General features: G+C 46.3%; 1 protein-coding gene across 1 annotated transcript in view; it reads right to left on the bottom strand.

Moving 5' to 3' along the window:
- Pou2f3 (POU class 2 homeobox 3) overlaps window positions 1-13,630 on the bottom strand; it is a 79,257-nt gene that overhangs the window by 34,244 nt on the left and 31,383 nt on the right. The window contains exon 2 of the mRNA XM_057768350.1: window positions 5,113-5,183. Within this exon, the coding sequence (XP_057624333.1) occupies window positions 5,113-5,183 (71 nt within the window). The remainder of the gene's footprint in view (window positions 1-5,112; window positions 5,184-13,630) is intronic.

Consider the following 13,630-nt stretch of genomic DNA (forward strand, 5'->3'; position numbering starts at 1 on the left):
AAAAAAGTGGACTTTTCAAAGTTATTGAAATCTATCCCTTGAAGCTCCAAAACCTTGTTCAGTCTGGGGAGCTATTTATTGGTTTCTGTTTGAATAGAGATCTTGCTAAGAGAAATTATATACATTTCCACATTCCCTTGAAGAGCACCTGAACGCTAATTTAGCCAATGACTCAGAACCATAATTCCAGCTCATTTGGAAAGCAATCATCCCCTCAGGGGTTCCGAGGGCTTCGACCTGCATTGGCCAATACACCCCATGTAGCCAGACACTTCTTTTTTTCTGCAGGGTGGATCTCTGTTTTTCTGGGACTTTTGCCTCTTTTCTCCTATGTTTTTCTCTGCTACTGTTTGTATGTTTGCTTCTAGAAGCCCCCTATTCCAGCTCACATTATTTGCTAAGGGCCGGGAAAACTGGATCATTCATTTAAAACCAGACTAGTTAGAACAGTTTCGAGACAGGGTCTCACTAAGCAGCGAGGGTTAGTCTGCAACTCAAGATCTCCCTCCTTCCGTCTCACCAGTTCTGAGATTACAGCCAGATGACACCACATCTATGCTCGTCCATTGGGTATAAAACCACGTCTAAGTTTGAGCATCTGAGGAAGGGCCTGGCTTGCGGTTCCTATTGTCACCTCTCTTCTCTATACTGAGTAACACAGCTGCCTCTGAATCAACAAGGCAGTGCACACTTGCTTTTGCTACCCCTTGAGTCCTGGGTCTCTCTCTGGCCTGGAGCTTGCCAGGTGGGTTAATCCCAGGGATCCTCCTGTCTCCACCTCCCTGCGCTTGGGTTATAAGTGCACGACACACACCCAACCTTTTTTTCTCCACGTATTCTGGGAATCAAATCCAAGTCCTCAAGCTTGGCTAAAGCAAATGCTTCCTTGATGGAGCCCACCATTGACATTTTAAGTGAAATTCTCCAAGGTTGGGAGCAGCTACCCAACTCATTATCAAAAGGCTGAGAACATGAGCCAAGAAACTCTCTTTGGGGCATCCAAGTCAGGTGAGAATATTTTATCTGAAATGCTTTGGACTAGATTTAGAACTTGTTCAGATTTTTAATATTTGCATAAAATAATGGAATGTTCTTAGAAATGGGCCCAAGTCTTATCATAATACCCATTTGTTTCGTATGCACCTTATATACACAGACTGAAGACAATCTGATAGGATATTCTTAGTTCACCCGCACTGTGTCAGTAACCAATCATACAAAGTCAAGTGCGGAATCTTCCACTAACAGGTGTCCTTCTGACACTCAGAAAGGTCTTGGATTTTGAAACATTCTGAATATTCAACTTCTTCACTTCCTAGCCTTGAACCTATGATTATCCTGTCTCTGCCTCCAGAGTGCTAAGATTACAGGTGTAAACTGCCACACCCAAAAGACACCCAACATGCACCTTAGTGTGCTTACCTATGAAAGGAGATAATTTGGGCATTTCCCTCCAGGGTTAGGGCTATGTGTCTATAAAACCTATTTCAGGGAGAGCTAACCTTGTTGCTACCAAAACTATAGACATAAAGATAGTGGTTTTGCACAATGACTATGCGAGAGACCCAGCTTACTTATCACTTAGTGACTTACCAAGTGGGTGTGGGATGCCTGTCTAGTCCTTTTTTCTTTTTTAACAATGCCCTAGGAATTGAATCCAAGGCTTCATGAACATTAGGCAAGGGTTCCACCATAGTAAGACTTTCAGTAATTCTCAAATACAGGAAACGGGGCCTCAGAAGCTAAATGATTTCTCCAAGGCCTATGAAGTGGCAGGGCCGGGATATGAATCCAGGTTCATGAGATTTCATGGCTAAAAAAGTCACGCCAAACCACAGTTACTACGTGGGGGGGGGGGCAAGGTGAGGGACCAAACATACCGAATTACATGACTCTGGGGGTCAAGATAGAGTTGTCAAGATTGGTTAACCAAACTGGGTCACTAAACTGGGTGTGGGTTGTAATCGCAGTACTTGGAAAGCAGAGGCAGAAGCACTGCTCTAAGTTTGGGGCCACCCTGGTCTCCATACACAGTGAGTTCCAGGCTACGCAGTGAGATCCTATCTCAACACTAAAACCAAGGTGGTATTCAGTGCCACCCAAGCAATGCCTTCAGTTTGTGGATGATGATGAAGCGTGGATGCACCAAAACTCTACCCAGAGCAGAACCCAATAGTGTTTTCCACAAAGACAGTAAGATAAAGATATTTTAAGACAGGCAGTGGGACATGCCTGTAATTCCAGCACCCAGGAGGCAGAGGCAGGAAGATCTCAGTGATTTTGAGGCCTGTCTGGTCTACAGAGCAAGTTCCAGAACAGCCAAAGTTACATGGGGAAACCCTTTTTTTTGGGGGGGGGGGACGGCAGCAGGAGGCGGGGATGACAGTAGGAAGAAAGAAAAAAATTTTTAAAGCTTGAACCTACCCAGGATGGGAAAGTTAACTAGTTGCCATACAGAAGCAAATGCGGAAACCCTCTACTTAGATTGTAGAAATCAACTACCTATTGAGACAGCAGTTTATAGAGGAGGAAGAGAAATGTAAAATTATATTTAAACAATTAGAACATAGTCATTAACAAAAGTCAAAACTCAACTGTGTACTGCTAAGAAACAATCTATTAGTCATATTTTTAAATTTAAAAAGCAAGTTGCAAAAGAACACATACCACAACATTTATACACATTCAGTATTTTTAAATGCCACAGAAAGGACATATTTTCCTTTCAACTATTTTAAGGGGAAAAGTCTTCTAGACGTATGCACGGTGCACTGATCATAGGAATAACTGCCCAGATTCGACTCAGGACTAAACAGGGGAAAGTCTTTTTCCCTCTATGGGAAAGAGCACAGGAGCTATAGGCACAGTGGTTCTCAATCTTTGGGTCGCGACCTCCTTATGGTCACATATCAGATATTTGCATGACAATTCATAACAGTGGCAAAACTACAGTTATGAAAATAATTTTATGGTTGGGGCCACCAAATCATGAGGAACCATATTAAAGGGTCCCAGCGTTAGGAGGTTGAGAACCCCGCAAAGGGAAAGCAGCAGGAAACAGGATATATGGAATGGGTTACCAAAGTCAGGGTGTTTGCCTGGGAAGGTGGTGGGGGTTGACTCCTCGCAAAAACCGATGAACTGTGCTGTGAATGGGACCCACTCGGGCCTGGAGCTAAGAGGGCCTGACACCCACCTCACCCCACAGCACTGAGGTTGGCTCCCTTTTACACAGTGAGCTGAACACATCCAGAAGAGCTGTGTGTGCTCTTCTAATTGACACAGGCCATCTCGCACAGATGTGATGTGGGTTCTGCGTACCAGAGTCTCCCACGCCCGGTTTTTTTTTTTTTTTTTTGGTTTTTCGAGACAGGGTTTCTCTGTGGTTTTGGAGCCTGTCCTGGAACTAGCTCTTGTAGACCAGGCTGGTCTCGAACTCACAGAGATCCGCCTGCCTCTGCCTCCCAAGTGCTGGGATTAAAGGCGTGAGCCACCACCGCCCGGCTCCACGCCCGGGTTTTTAAGGTTCATGACTGGCAATATTTTTTTTCTCTTGATGAATTTCGGTAGGGTTATTTTGCCAAATAAGAATGTTAAGTAGATGGAAAGATGGCTCTGTCTGTAAAGTGTTTACCAGACAAGCATGAAGACCTGGATTTAAGCCTCAGAACCTGTGTAAAAAGCTTGACACCTGTTTGTAATCCCAGTGCTGGGGAGGTAGAGGCAGGCAGATCCCCAGGGATCAAAGATCACCAGTCAAGCTTCGGTGAACTTCAAGCCAAAGAGAGACCCTGTCTCTAAAACTTAAAGTGGACAATGCAAAAGGAATGAGACCCAAAGTTGATCCCTGACCTCTACTCATGTGAGTGCATAGATACATGTGTGTGCGTGCACACACACAGACACACAATGCATACACAGGAAGATGTCAAAGTAGTGCCACCTGCTTTCACCTCTATTTCATTATATAACATAAATATTTCAGCTCCAGTGCAAGCAAAATCTTGACTTATAAGAATGGAATATGTCCAGTTTTCCAAAAGCTCACTTTGTTTTCTATTTTCTACTTTCACTGAAGAGAGCATAAACATGACAGTCTAAGTCATGGGATCTTAGACTGGGAATATCCAACAGGACAAGGCACAGGATGGAAGGTGGGAACAAGAAAGTCCTCATGCCGGGACAGGTAGATCCGTGAATCTCTACTGAGGACAGGGGCATCAGCCTCGATGGCACTTTAGGCCTAAGAATCTGGGTGACTCTGTACCCTAGAGTTTCAACCCTAACTTATGTCCATAGTTGGTAAAAAGCCAAACCACTACCATGGTACAGATGTCAAGGATGACCCCATCCCCATCACGTTGTTTCCATTAAAATGGCCAGGACGGCAGAAGACAAAGAAGCCAAATGGCTTCCTAAGGGCTGTTTTGACTTGGGATAGTAGCTGAATGACCAAGCTCACATAGAGTTGGCAGAGTCCTGTTCACACCCTGGATCCCTAGAGACAGGCCGCAGCACTCAACACCCACTTGGCCAAGAGCTAGGGTGCCTCCACAAACAGCTCCAGGGCCTAGCAGCAAGATGTGAAGTTGGGAAATATTTCCCAGAGCTGACTAGAGTGTTTGTTTGCATAAACCCAATAAGCTCACCTTCCTTGGAAAAGGAGCAAGTTTTTTTTTTTTTTTTTTTTTTAGATTTATTTATTAATTATGTATACAGTATTCTGTCTGCATGTATGCTGCAGGCCAGAAGAGGGCACCAGATCTATTTACAGATGGTTGTGAGCCACCATGTGGTTGCTGGAAATTGAACTCAGGACCTCTGGAAGAGCAGTTAGTGCTCTTAACCTCTGAGCCACCTCTTCAGCCCCCAAAAGGAGCAAGTTTCATGGATCCAAAGGAGAAAAGACTTTGACAGCAGATAGGCGAGCTACCCAAGGGGAGGGCAGCCATTCACAGCCCCCAGGATGGAGGGGAGTAAGAGATCGGTATGTTCCTTCTACTGCCCACCCGTGTAGCAAGCATGCTGTGGTGTGTCTGCATGTATCACATACATATGCACGCACACTTAAACACACAGGAAGGGAAGGAGTGAGATTAATGTGTAACTCACATGCCGTGGCGCACGTCTGGAGGCCAGAGAACAACTTGCAGAAGTCGGTTCCCTCTTCCCATGATGAGGAACTGAGGTTGTAAGGCTTGATGGAAAGTGCCCTTTCCTACTGAGTAAGGTAGGATTATGGGTCCAAACCTCCAAACTTATTAGGAGTTGGGCATGGTGGCACATAGCCATAAATCCCAGAGTTCAGAAGATCAGGAGTTCAAAGCCAGTTACAAAGCAAAGTTGAAGTCAGCCTGTGCTACTTGAGATAGTCTCAAAAACAACGACGGGGCTCCGGAAAAGAGCCAGCGGGTGAGTGCTTACTACTCAAGCGTGAGGACCTGATTTTAAAACCCTGTGCACATGGTAAAAGCCAGGCCTGATCTCACACACCTGTAATCCCAGCTCCAAGGCAGGGATAGAGAGTATTAGAGACAGGGTTGCAATCAACTAGCCTAGCTCCAGGTTCACTGAGAACCTGTGCACCCCAAAATATATGGTGGCGAGTAGGGCATGGAATGTACTCCTTTGGCTTCCGTATGCGCCAATGGATGATTGTATTTATGCATACACCGTGCGCGTGCGCGGACACACACACACACACACAGTAAGGAAAAGTGAGATTAATATGTAACTCACATTCAAGAAGCCCTATTGATGTTTGGGTTCAACTGCTCCTCCTCCCAAAAAAAAGCATTGTTTTCTGAAAAGATTCAACCTAGCACTTAAACAAATATATTACATGTATTTACTTTGTACATGTGCATGTATGTGTGTGTGTTCAGGAGTAAGCATGTGTGTATGTGTGTGAGTGTTCATGTACCACAGTTCAAATACGGAGTTCAGAGGATTATCTTCCTACCATGTGTGTCCTAGGGTTGACGTTCACATTGTCAGTCTTGGCAGCTTTTACTCAATGAGCCATTTTTTCCAGCCCCATTTTTTTTTTAAAGACAGGGTCTCATGTAGCCCAGGTTGGCCTTAAAGTTGCTATATAGCTGAGAATGTCCTTGAACTCCCAACTGCTAGGACTATAGGCTTAGACCACCTGGCTAGTATTTCTTTAATGCAGACTCTCTAGGTGATGAAAAAATAAGATACCACTTACCAAACTGATTTATGTAAATATCTCAAAAATCACTCGTTTAGGTGCAGTGAGGCATGCTTGTGTGTTTCAAGACAGCCATATCTCTCTCCTCATTGCTTTAGTAACAGGCTGGGTTGTGCTCATGGACATAGGTAAGGAGACTCGGGGGAGGGCCAGCAGATGGAGAGGCCTAAGCAGAACTGTCAGCTGGGCTCCAGAGCCTGCCCAAGGGCAATCCTAAGAAAAAGGGGCTCATTGGAGGTAGGCTGGTGCAAAAGCAGTGTAATGGAGACCAATCTTGCTTCAACATTTGAAACTAAGAATATACCCACAAAGAAGAGCATTTATTTTGTGCAGACACTTTCTACTGGAGTTCATTTTCATTATGTTTAATGTTATTATTCCCTTCCATTTTACAGAGGGGAAACTGAGGCTTGGAGCTCACCAGTGCCCTGGTTGCACAGCTCCTGAGCATAGAGCTGATAAGGTGCATCCAGGACCGGCGGCTACCACACAGTCCTCTGCAGGGCTGGACTGGAGCTTTCCGTGGCAGTCCATGTAACCAAACCTAGGGAGCACACAGAAGATGCCAGGGCAGGAGAGGGGTCTATAAAGACAAGCAAAACAAGATCTGACTGGGATCCTCAGGGAATAGGAGTCAGAGGAGTTTGGGGAGGGCTGTGCTATGGGATAAAAGAGGTCAACTCTCCACACACAATTCAGGTACAAGCCACAGAAGCCTGGAGGGCTGTGGGGTGATGAAGACGAGGGCAAGGGCCAGTGGTAGAACAACCTGTGACCACAGCACTAAATGAAGGGGATTAAGTCCCACTACGGCCCTCTATTGCAAGTCCTTTTAGAATTCTATACCTCAGTTTCCTTATCTATAGCAGTCTGAAAGTCTCATTCACACACATTCCCCTCCCCCACCGCCCCAGGGTTTTTATTTGTTTGAGACAGGTTGTCTATCACAGGCTGGTTTCCAACTTTCTCTATGGCTGAGGCTAGGCTTGAACTTCTGATCTCAAGTGCTGGGATCACAAGCATGCACCATCACGCCCTGTTTACTGAGCTTCAGCTCTACAGTTTTTTAAGGCACCTTCTCTCACTGTGTAACTCTGGCCTTGAACTCTGAGATGGGCCTGCTCTGTCTCCTCAGTACTGGTATCAAAGGTGTTTGCCAATGCACCTGGCCTCTTATTTTTGTTTAAGGAAGGCTGTTACACCATGGCTTAGGTTGGCCTCTCAGCGATCTCCTTGCCTCAGCCACCAGTGCTAGGTTTACACACCTGGCTTTTGCACAGGCTTTCCAGAGGGCAAACCTATTGGTTTAAAGCAGTTTTACTTTTGTAAATAATCAAGCAAGAAACACACAGTGTGAACTGACCTGGTCTTAGCATAAACAGAGCAAACACACTGGAGCCCAGCAGAGGGGCCCCGGACTGGTGGAAATAGGAATATTTTCATTTGAAGCTATAATTCCTCGAGAAATATTCTCAAAGAGATACTAGGGCAGTCTCCCAGGAAGCCCTCTGCCTTAGGACAGAGAGAAAGCCAGGCCCTGCCCCTGGCCTGCGGGGCGCAACACGAAAACAGGCTCTCCTCCCTGTACCCTTCTCACGAACAGCCCAGGGAGGTGGTAACTCCCAGGGCCAGGGGAACCCTCTCTAGGTGGGAACGCTTCTGCACCCCACCCTTCACCTGGCAACCCTCCATGAGGCGAAGATATGATCTCTACTTTCCTGACTGGCAAGCCCCAGGCAGGAGAGGTCTGCAGGAGATGGTAGGAGTGAGAAGGTTCTCTCGGTGTGGAAAAGTACAAGTCATCCAGTGAGGGGCTCTGGGTAAGACTCAGTCAGGGCATCACCGACGGGAGCCTCCTTTCTCTTTGCTCACCCCTGCTTCTCTTTCTCAAACCAGCCTGGTGTGGTGAGAAGTCAGACAGGCCTACCTGGCCGCCAAGGCCCTCCACAGGGAAGTTACGGAACCTCTCTGAGGTGTAGTTTCCCCAGCTCTGTAATAGGAATAGCAACGCTTACCTCACTGGCTGTCGTAAGGATTAAGCAATCTCAAATAAAGTAGAACCTATGGAAAGTGCTGGGTACCCAGCCTCCTAGGCTGGAGCCCAGGCTCTTAGCGAGTCGCTTGACCTCTTCCCCACCTTAAAATGGAAATCAGTATGAAAAGAATCAACCTCTCTGGGTTGTTATAGGTTTGTTTTGCTTGTTTTTGTGGTGATGGGGCCTAGAGCTTTGTTCATGCTAGGTATAATAATCTTAGCCCAGTGTGAGGTTTTAATGAGCTACTGCTTATACTGTGTACAGTCATTGACTTCTATAAACTAAAGCTTCAATAAATGGCGTTGACTTCTGTTACTGTTTGGAACCCAAACCGGCTCCTCTTTTAAGACCTCTGTTCCAAAGAGACTGTACAGGAAGGGAGATTGCTAGCCCCACGTTTAGCCTCACGAGCATCTGTGCACACGAAAGGCCACTCACTGACATCTTCCAGGACAGCCCATATCTTTGATGCTTAGAGAATAAGGGAGGCCAGGCAGTGGTGGCACACATCTTTAACCCAGCACTCAGGAGGTAGAGGCAGGTGGATCTCTGTGAGTTCGAGGCCAGCCTGGTCTACAAGAGCTAGTTCCAGGACAGGCTCCAACAACCTGGGTAAAGAGAGGTTTTCAGATTGGACCCACAAGTAACCGCAGAACTTACTGGAGCCTGAACACCCAGACCTAATCTCCTCACTGCACAAAGCCTCTCTGGTGGTTTCTGTAACAACAGTCTGGAGAAAATGGAGAACTTGGCTGAGGCCTCCTGTTCCTGTCTGCCACTCACTACCCTACCCTCCTCTCTAAAAGGCTTGGTTTACTCAGTACTGAGGGTGCTGCCCAGGCTGTAAATAAGAAACAGCTGTTAACCAGCCTTAGCCCAAAGCATCAAGTATGGCTGGCAAAGGGGGACAAATCTCCACCTCTGCAAAAGCACACGCGTTTATTGTTGCCTCCCTGTCCAAGCTTGGGGAAGCTTAGACCAGAAGATGACAGAGCCTTGGGGGAGGGTGGGTAATGGCCTTTCTAGAAGCATCTATAGCCTGAACTACCTGGTCTAAGTCCAGCCAAGAAGAAGAGATACTGGTTTCCTTTTATCGGCAAGTATTAAGGGCTGATGACTATCGGCAGGCTACTGTATGCCAACACTCTCGAGTACTGTATAGATCTGCATTCATTCTTAAGACATCGTGGGAAGTCGACACAGTTACTAATCTCAAGTTTGGATGAGAAAACTAAGTTATAAAGAGGAGTCAGTAACCAGGGCAACCTGGCTGGCTGTACCTCTTTATCAAACCACCCTGCGCAAGACAAGCGGAGCATCAGGGCGACAGAACTGTGGACTGGGAGACTCATCGGCCCAGCTTTCAACCTGGATATTGTGTATGGCGTGGCATGGGAAATCCCTTAACCCCTCAATGCGTTGGTTTACTCACCTATAGACTGGGGACGACGCCAACTACCTAACAGGGTTGCTACACATATTAAAAGAAATGATGTTTGTAAAAACACTTCTTATGCGGTGTCTGGAACATGGTCAAATGCCAATGAATGACACATTATCATACACACGATGGCTGTGGTGGGGAAATCGGTAGAGTCACTTAATCTTGTCGATTATCTTCTGCCTGAAAACTCTGCTCCACCCCTCCCTAGTCACCTAGTCAAGCCAGCTTATTCTTTGCGGAGGTGGCCCTGGCTTACACACTCTCCATTCAATGACTCTTTTTTTTTTTTCTTGACAGAGGATCTGAGATGGGATCTCATATAGCCGAGGCTAACTATCAATTTGCTTTCTTGCAGTGGGTGACCTTGAACTTCTGGCCATCCTGCCTTCATCTCCCAAATTCTGGAAACTGAGGTGCAGCACCTCCCCAAGCTAGAATGGGAAAGCACCAATAAAACTCGTACACTTTTAGAGAGGTGAAGATTTCTGCTCAACTCTGTTCATAGCAGCATTGTTTGTCATAGCCAGAACCTGGAAACAACCTAAATGCTCCTCGACCGAAGAATAGATAAGGAAAATGTTGTACAATGGAGTACTACACAGCAGAAAAAATGACATTTTGAAATTTGCTGGCAAATGGATGGAGCTAGAAAACATCATATTGAGTGAGGTAACACAGACCCAGAAAGACAATTATTATATGTACTCACTCATAAATGTTTTTTAAACATAAAGCAAAGAAAACCAGCCTACAAATCACAATCCCAGAGAACCTAGACAACAATGAGGACCCTAAGAGAGACATACATAGATCTAATCTACATGGGAAGTAGAAAAAGACAAGATCTCCTGAGTAAATTGGGAGCATGGGGACCATGGGAGAGGGTTGAAGGGGAGGGGAGAGGCAAGGAGGGGAGCAGAGGAAAATGTATGGCTCAATAAAATCAATAAAAAAAAGAATGTACTTGGGGATATAAACTGCTCATATTAGTCACTGAATCTCTCCAATAAATAAATGTCTTTTAAAATGATGCAAATACAGTGTACTCATGAATAAAATTCTCAACATTCTTCAATTAAAAAAATAATGTAGTTAACATTTTTTTAAAATGTGCCCTTCTGCCAGCCATGCATGGTACTATGGCCTGAGGGTCAGGATCAGCTGCTCCCTGCCTTGGCAGCAGCCTCAGTACCAAGTGAACTAAGCTTTGCAGACAGCAGGATAATGAGTGGCAAGAAGTACCCAGCATGGTGGCGCATGCCTTTAATTCCAACACTTGGGAGGCAGAGGCAGCCAGCTCTCTGAGTTGGGCCAGCCTGGTCTACAGAGTGAGTTTCAGGATATCAAGGGCTACAGAGAGAAACCCTGCCTCGAAAAAACAAGAGAGAGAGAGAAAAATGAGCAACAGAAGTGACTCTCCAGGTTCTCCAGTGTTATCACCCTGACATTTTTAGACTAGATAGCAAACTGAGTTCTAGGACACAGAGGCTGTGTTTTATTTCTGGGGAGACTGTTTCCATGACCAGGGGGAGCCCCCACGTCTCACTTTCTGTATCTCTATGTATAAGGACAACAGCCAGAGGTCCATCTGGCTCTGGCTCTTGGCGCAGCAGAAGTGGCATCCTCTTGGCAGGCGGGACAGCTCATTTGCTGAAGTCCATGGGGTTGTTTCGCTGGCTGTCCTAATGACAGGCGGCTCCACTCAGATTCACTGGGCAGAGTCTGCCTTATAGTTGCGTAGCGCCGCAGGACACGGAGCCAAACAAGAAACATTTGTTCGTGTTACAAACAGCTTTTGCAGTATCTTCAAATGCCCCACGGGACATTTGAGTTGGCAAATGGTTGGTCTTTAATCACAAAATTTACACCCTAATTCCATCTTGCATGCAAACACAAACTATCTTTTGCCCTTCCTGGTCCTTTTGCACACTCAACATGCACTTTCCCTGGGTATATATATATATATGCTGCTTTCTCTCTCTCTCTCTCTCTCTCTCTCTCTCTCTCTCTCTCTCTCTCTCTCTCTCTCTCCCTCCCTCCCTCCCTCCCTCCCTCCCTCCCTCCCTCTCTCCCTCTCTCCCTTCCTCCCTCCCTCCCTCCTTCCCTCCTTCCCTCCCTCCCTCCCTCCCTCTCTCCCTCTCTGGTTTTTCAAGATAGGGTTTCTCTGTGTAGCCCTGGATGTCCTGAAACTAGCTCTATAGACCAGGCTAGCCTCGAACTCAGAGATGCACCTGCCTCTCTGTCTTCCAAGTGCTGGGATTAAAGATGTGTACCACCAGCGCACAGATTGTTTTCTTTTTGTTGGTGGTATATATCCAACAGAGCTTCACAGAAGCCAAACAGATGCTTTGCCACTAAACTATAAACTCAGGCCTAAATTCCTTTTCAATTAAAAAATTTTTGGGGGGGTTTGAGAACAGTCATATTCTGTAACATAAATTGACTTTAAACTCACTATCCAAACTAGCCTCACACTGGGGGTGACCCCCATCCAGCCTTCTGAGCGCTCGCCTCACACTGGAGGTAACACCCCCATCCAGCCTCCTGAGAGCTCACTCACACTGGAGGTGACCCCCTATCCAGACTCCTGAAAGCTCACCTCACACTGGGGGTGACCCCCCATCCAGTCTCCTGAGAGCTAGCCTCACACTGGGGGTGAGCCCCCATCTAGCCTCCTGAGAGCTAGCCTCACACTGGAGGTAACACCCCCATCCAGCCTCCTGAGAGCTCACTCACACTGAAGGTGACCCCCCATCCAGCCTCCTGAGAGCTCACCTCACGCTGGGGGTGACCCCCCATCCAGTCTCCTGAGAGCTAGCCTCACACTGGGGTGACCCCCCCATCCAGCCTCCTGAGAGCTAGCCTCACACTGGAGGTAACACCCCATCTAGCCTCCTGAGAGCTCACTCACACTGGAGGTGACCCCCCATCCAGCCTCCTGAGAGTTCGCCTCACACTGGAGGTGACCCCCAATCCAGCCTCCTGAGAGCTCACCTCACACTGGGGTGATCCCCCATCCAGCCTCCTGAGAACGTGGATTACACATATGCACATGATGCCCAGTTCCATGTTGACGAGGACATTTTTGTTTTATTTTCTTTAAACTGCCAATGGATGGTTTCAAATCCTGTCTGCATATGTGTCTATCACATTCAGAAAGGCGTAAACATACAGCCATCTCATTAATCCTTTGAGGGGTGTGTCCAAGGATTTGCTTGTTGGAAGTAAACTGTTTTAATTGTAAATTTCCTAGCTTTCTCCTTTTTATTCAAATTAGAGAATTTTATTAATTTCTGTTTGTTTGTTTATCTAGGCAGGGTTTCCCTGTATAGCCCTGGCTGATCTGGGACTCACTCTATAGACCAGGTTGGCCTTGAACTCACAGAGATCCGTCTGCCTCTGCCTCCCAAGTGCTACTACCACCAGGCAAATTTTATTAATTTTTTTAATATAGGGTCTCACTATGCTGCCCGGTTGCTCTGGAACTTACTATGTAAACCAGGCTGACTTCAAACTCACAGAGATCTACCTGCCTATGCCTCCCAAGTGCTGAGATTACAGAGGTGAGCCATCATACCCGGAAATTTTTAAAATTTAAAACAATTTCATTTTAAGATTTTTAAGGGGACTTTTCAGAATCCTGTAATGCTGGGCTGGAGAGATGGCTCAGTGGTTAAGAGCATTGCCTGCTCTTCCAAAGGTCCTGAGTTCAATTCCCAGCAACCACATGGTGGCTCACAACCATCTGTAATGAGGTCTGGTGCCCTCTTCTGGCCTGCAGGCATACACACAGATAGACTATAACAAATAAATAAATAAATATTAAAAAAAAATTAAAAAAAAAAAAGAATCCTGTAATGCTGGGTCTGATGAGGATGTGACTTAGAAAAAAGTGTGCGTGGATATGCTGCTTGGCTCCAGCGTCTAGTTTTTCTTCTG

The sequence above is a fragment of the Chionomys nivalis genome, chromosome 4 (genome assembly GCF_950005125.1).
Source record: "Chionomys nivalis chromosome 4, mChiNiv1.1, whole genome shotgun sequence".
Classification (NCBI taxonomy): Eukaryota; Metazoa; Chordata; class Mammalia; order Rodentia; family Cricetidae; genus Chionomys; species Chionomys nivalis.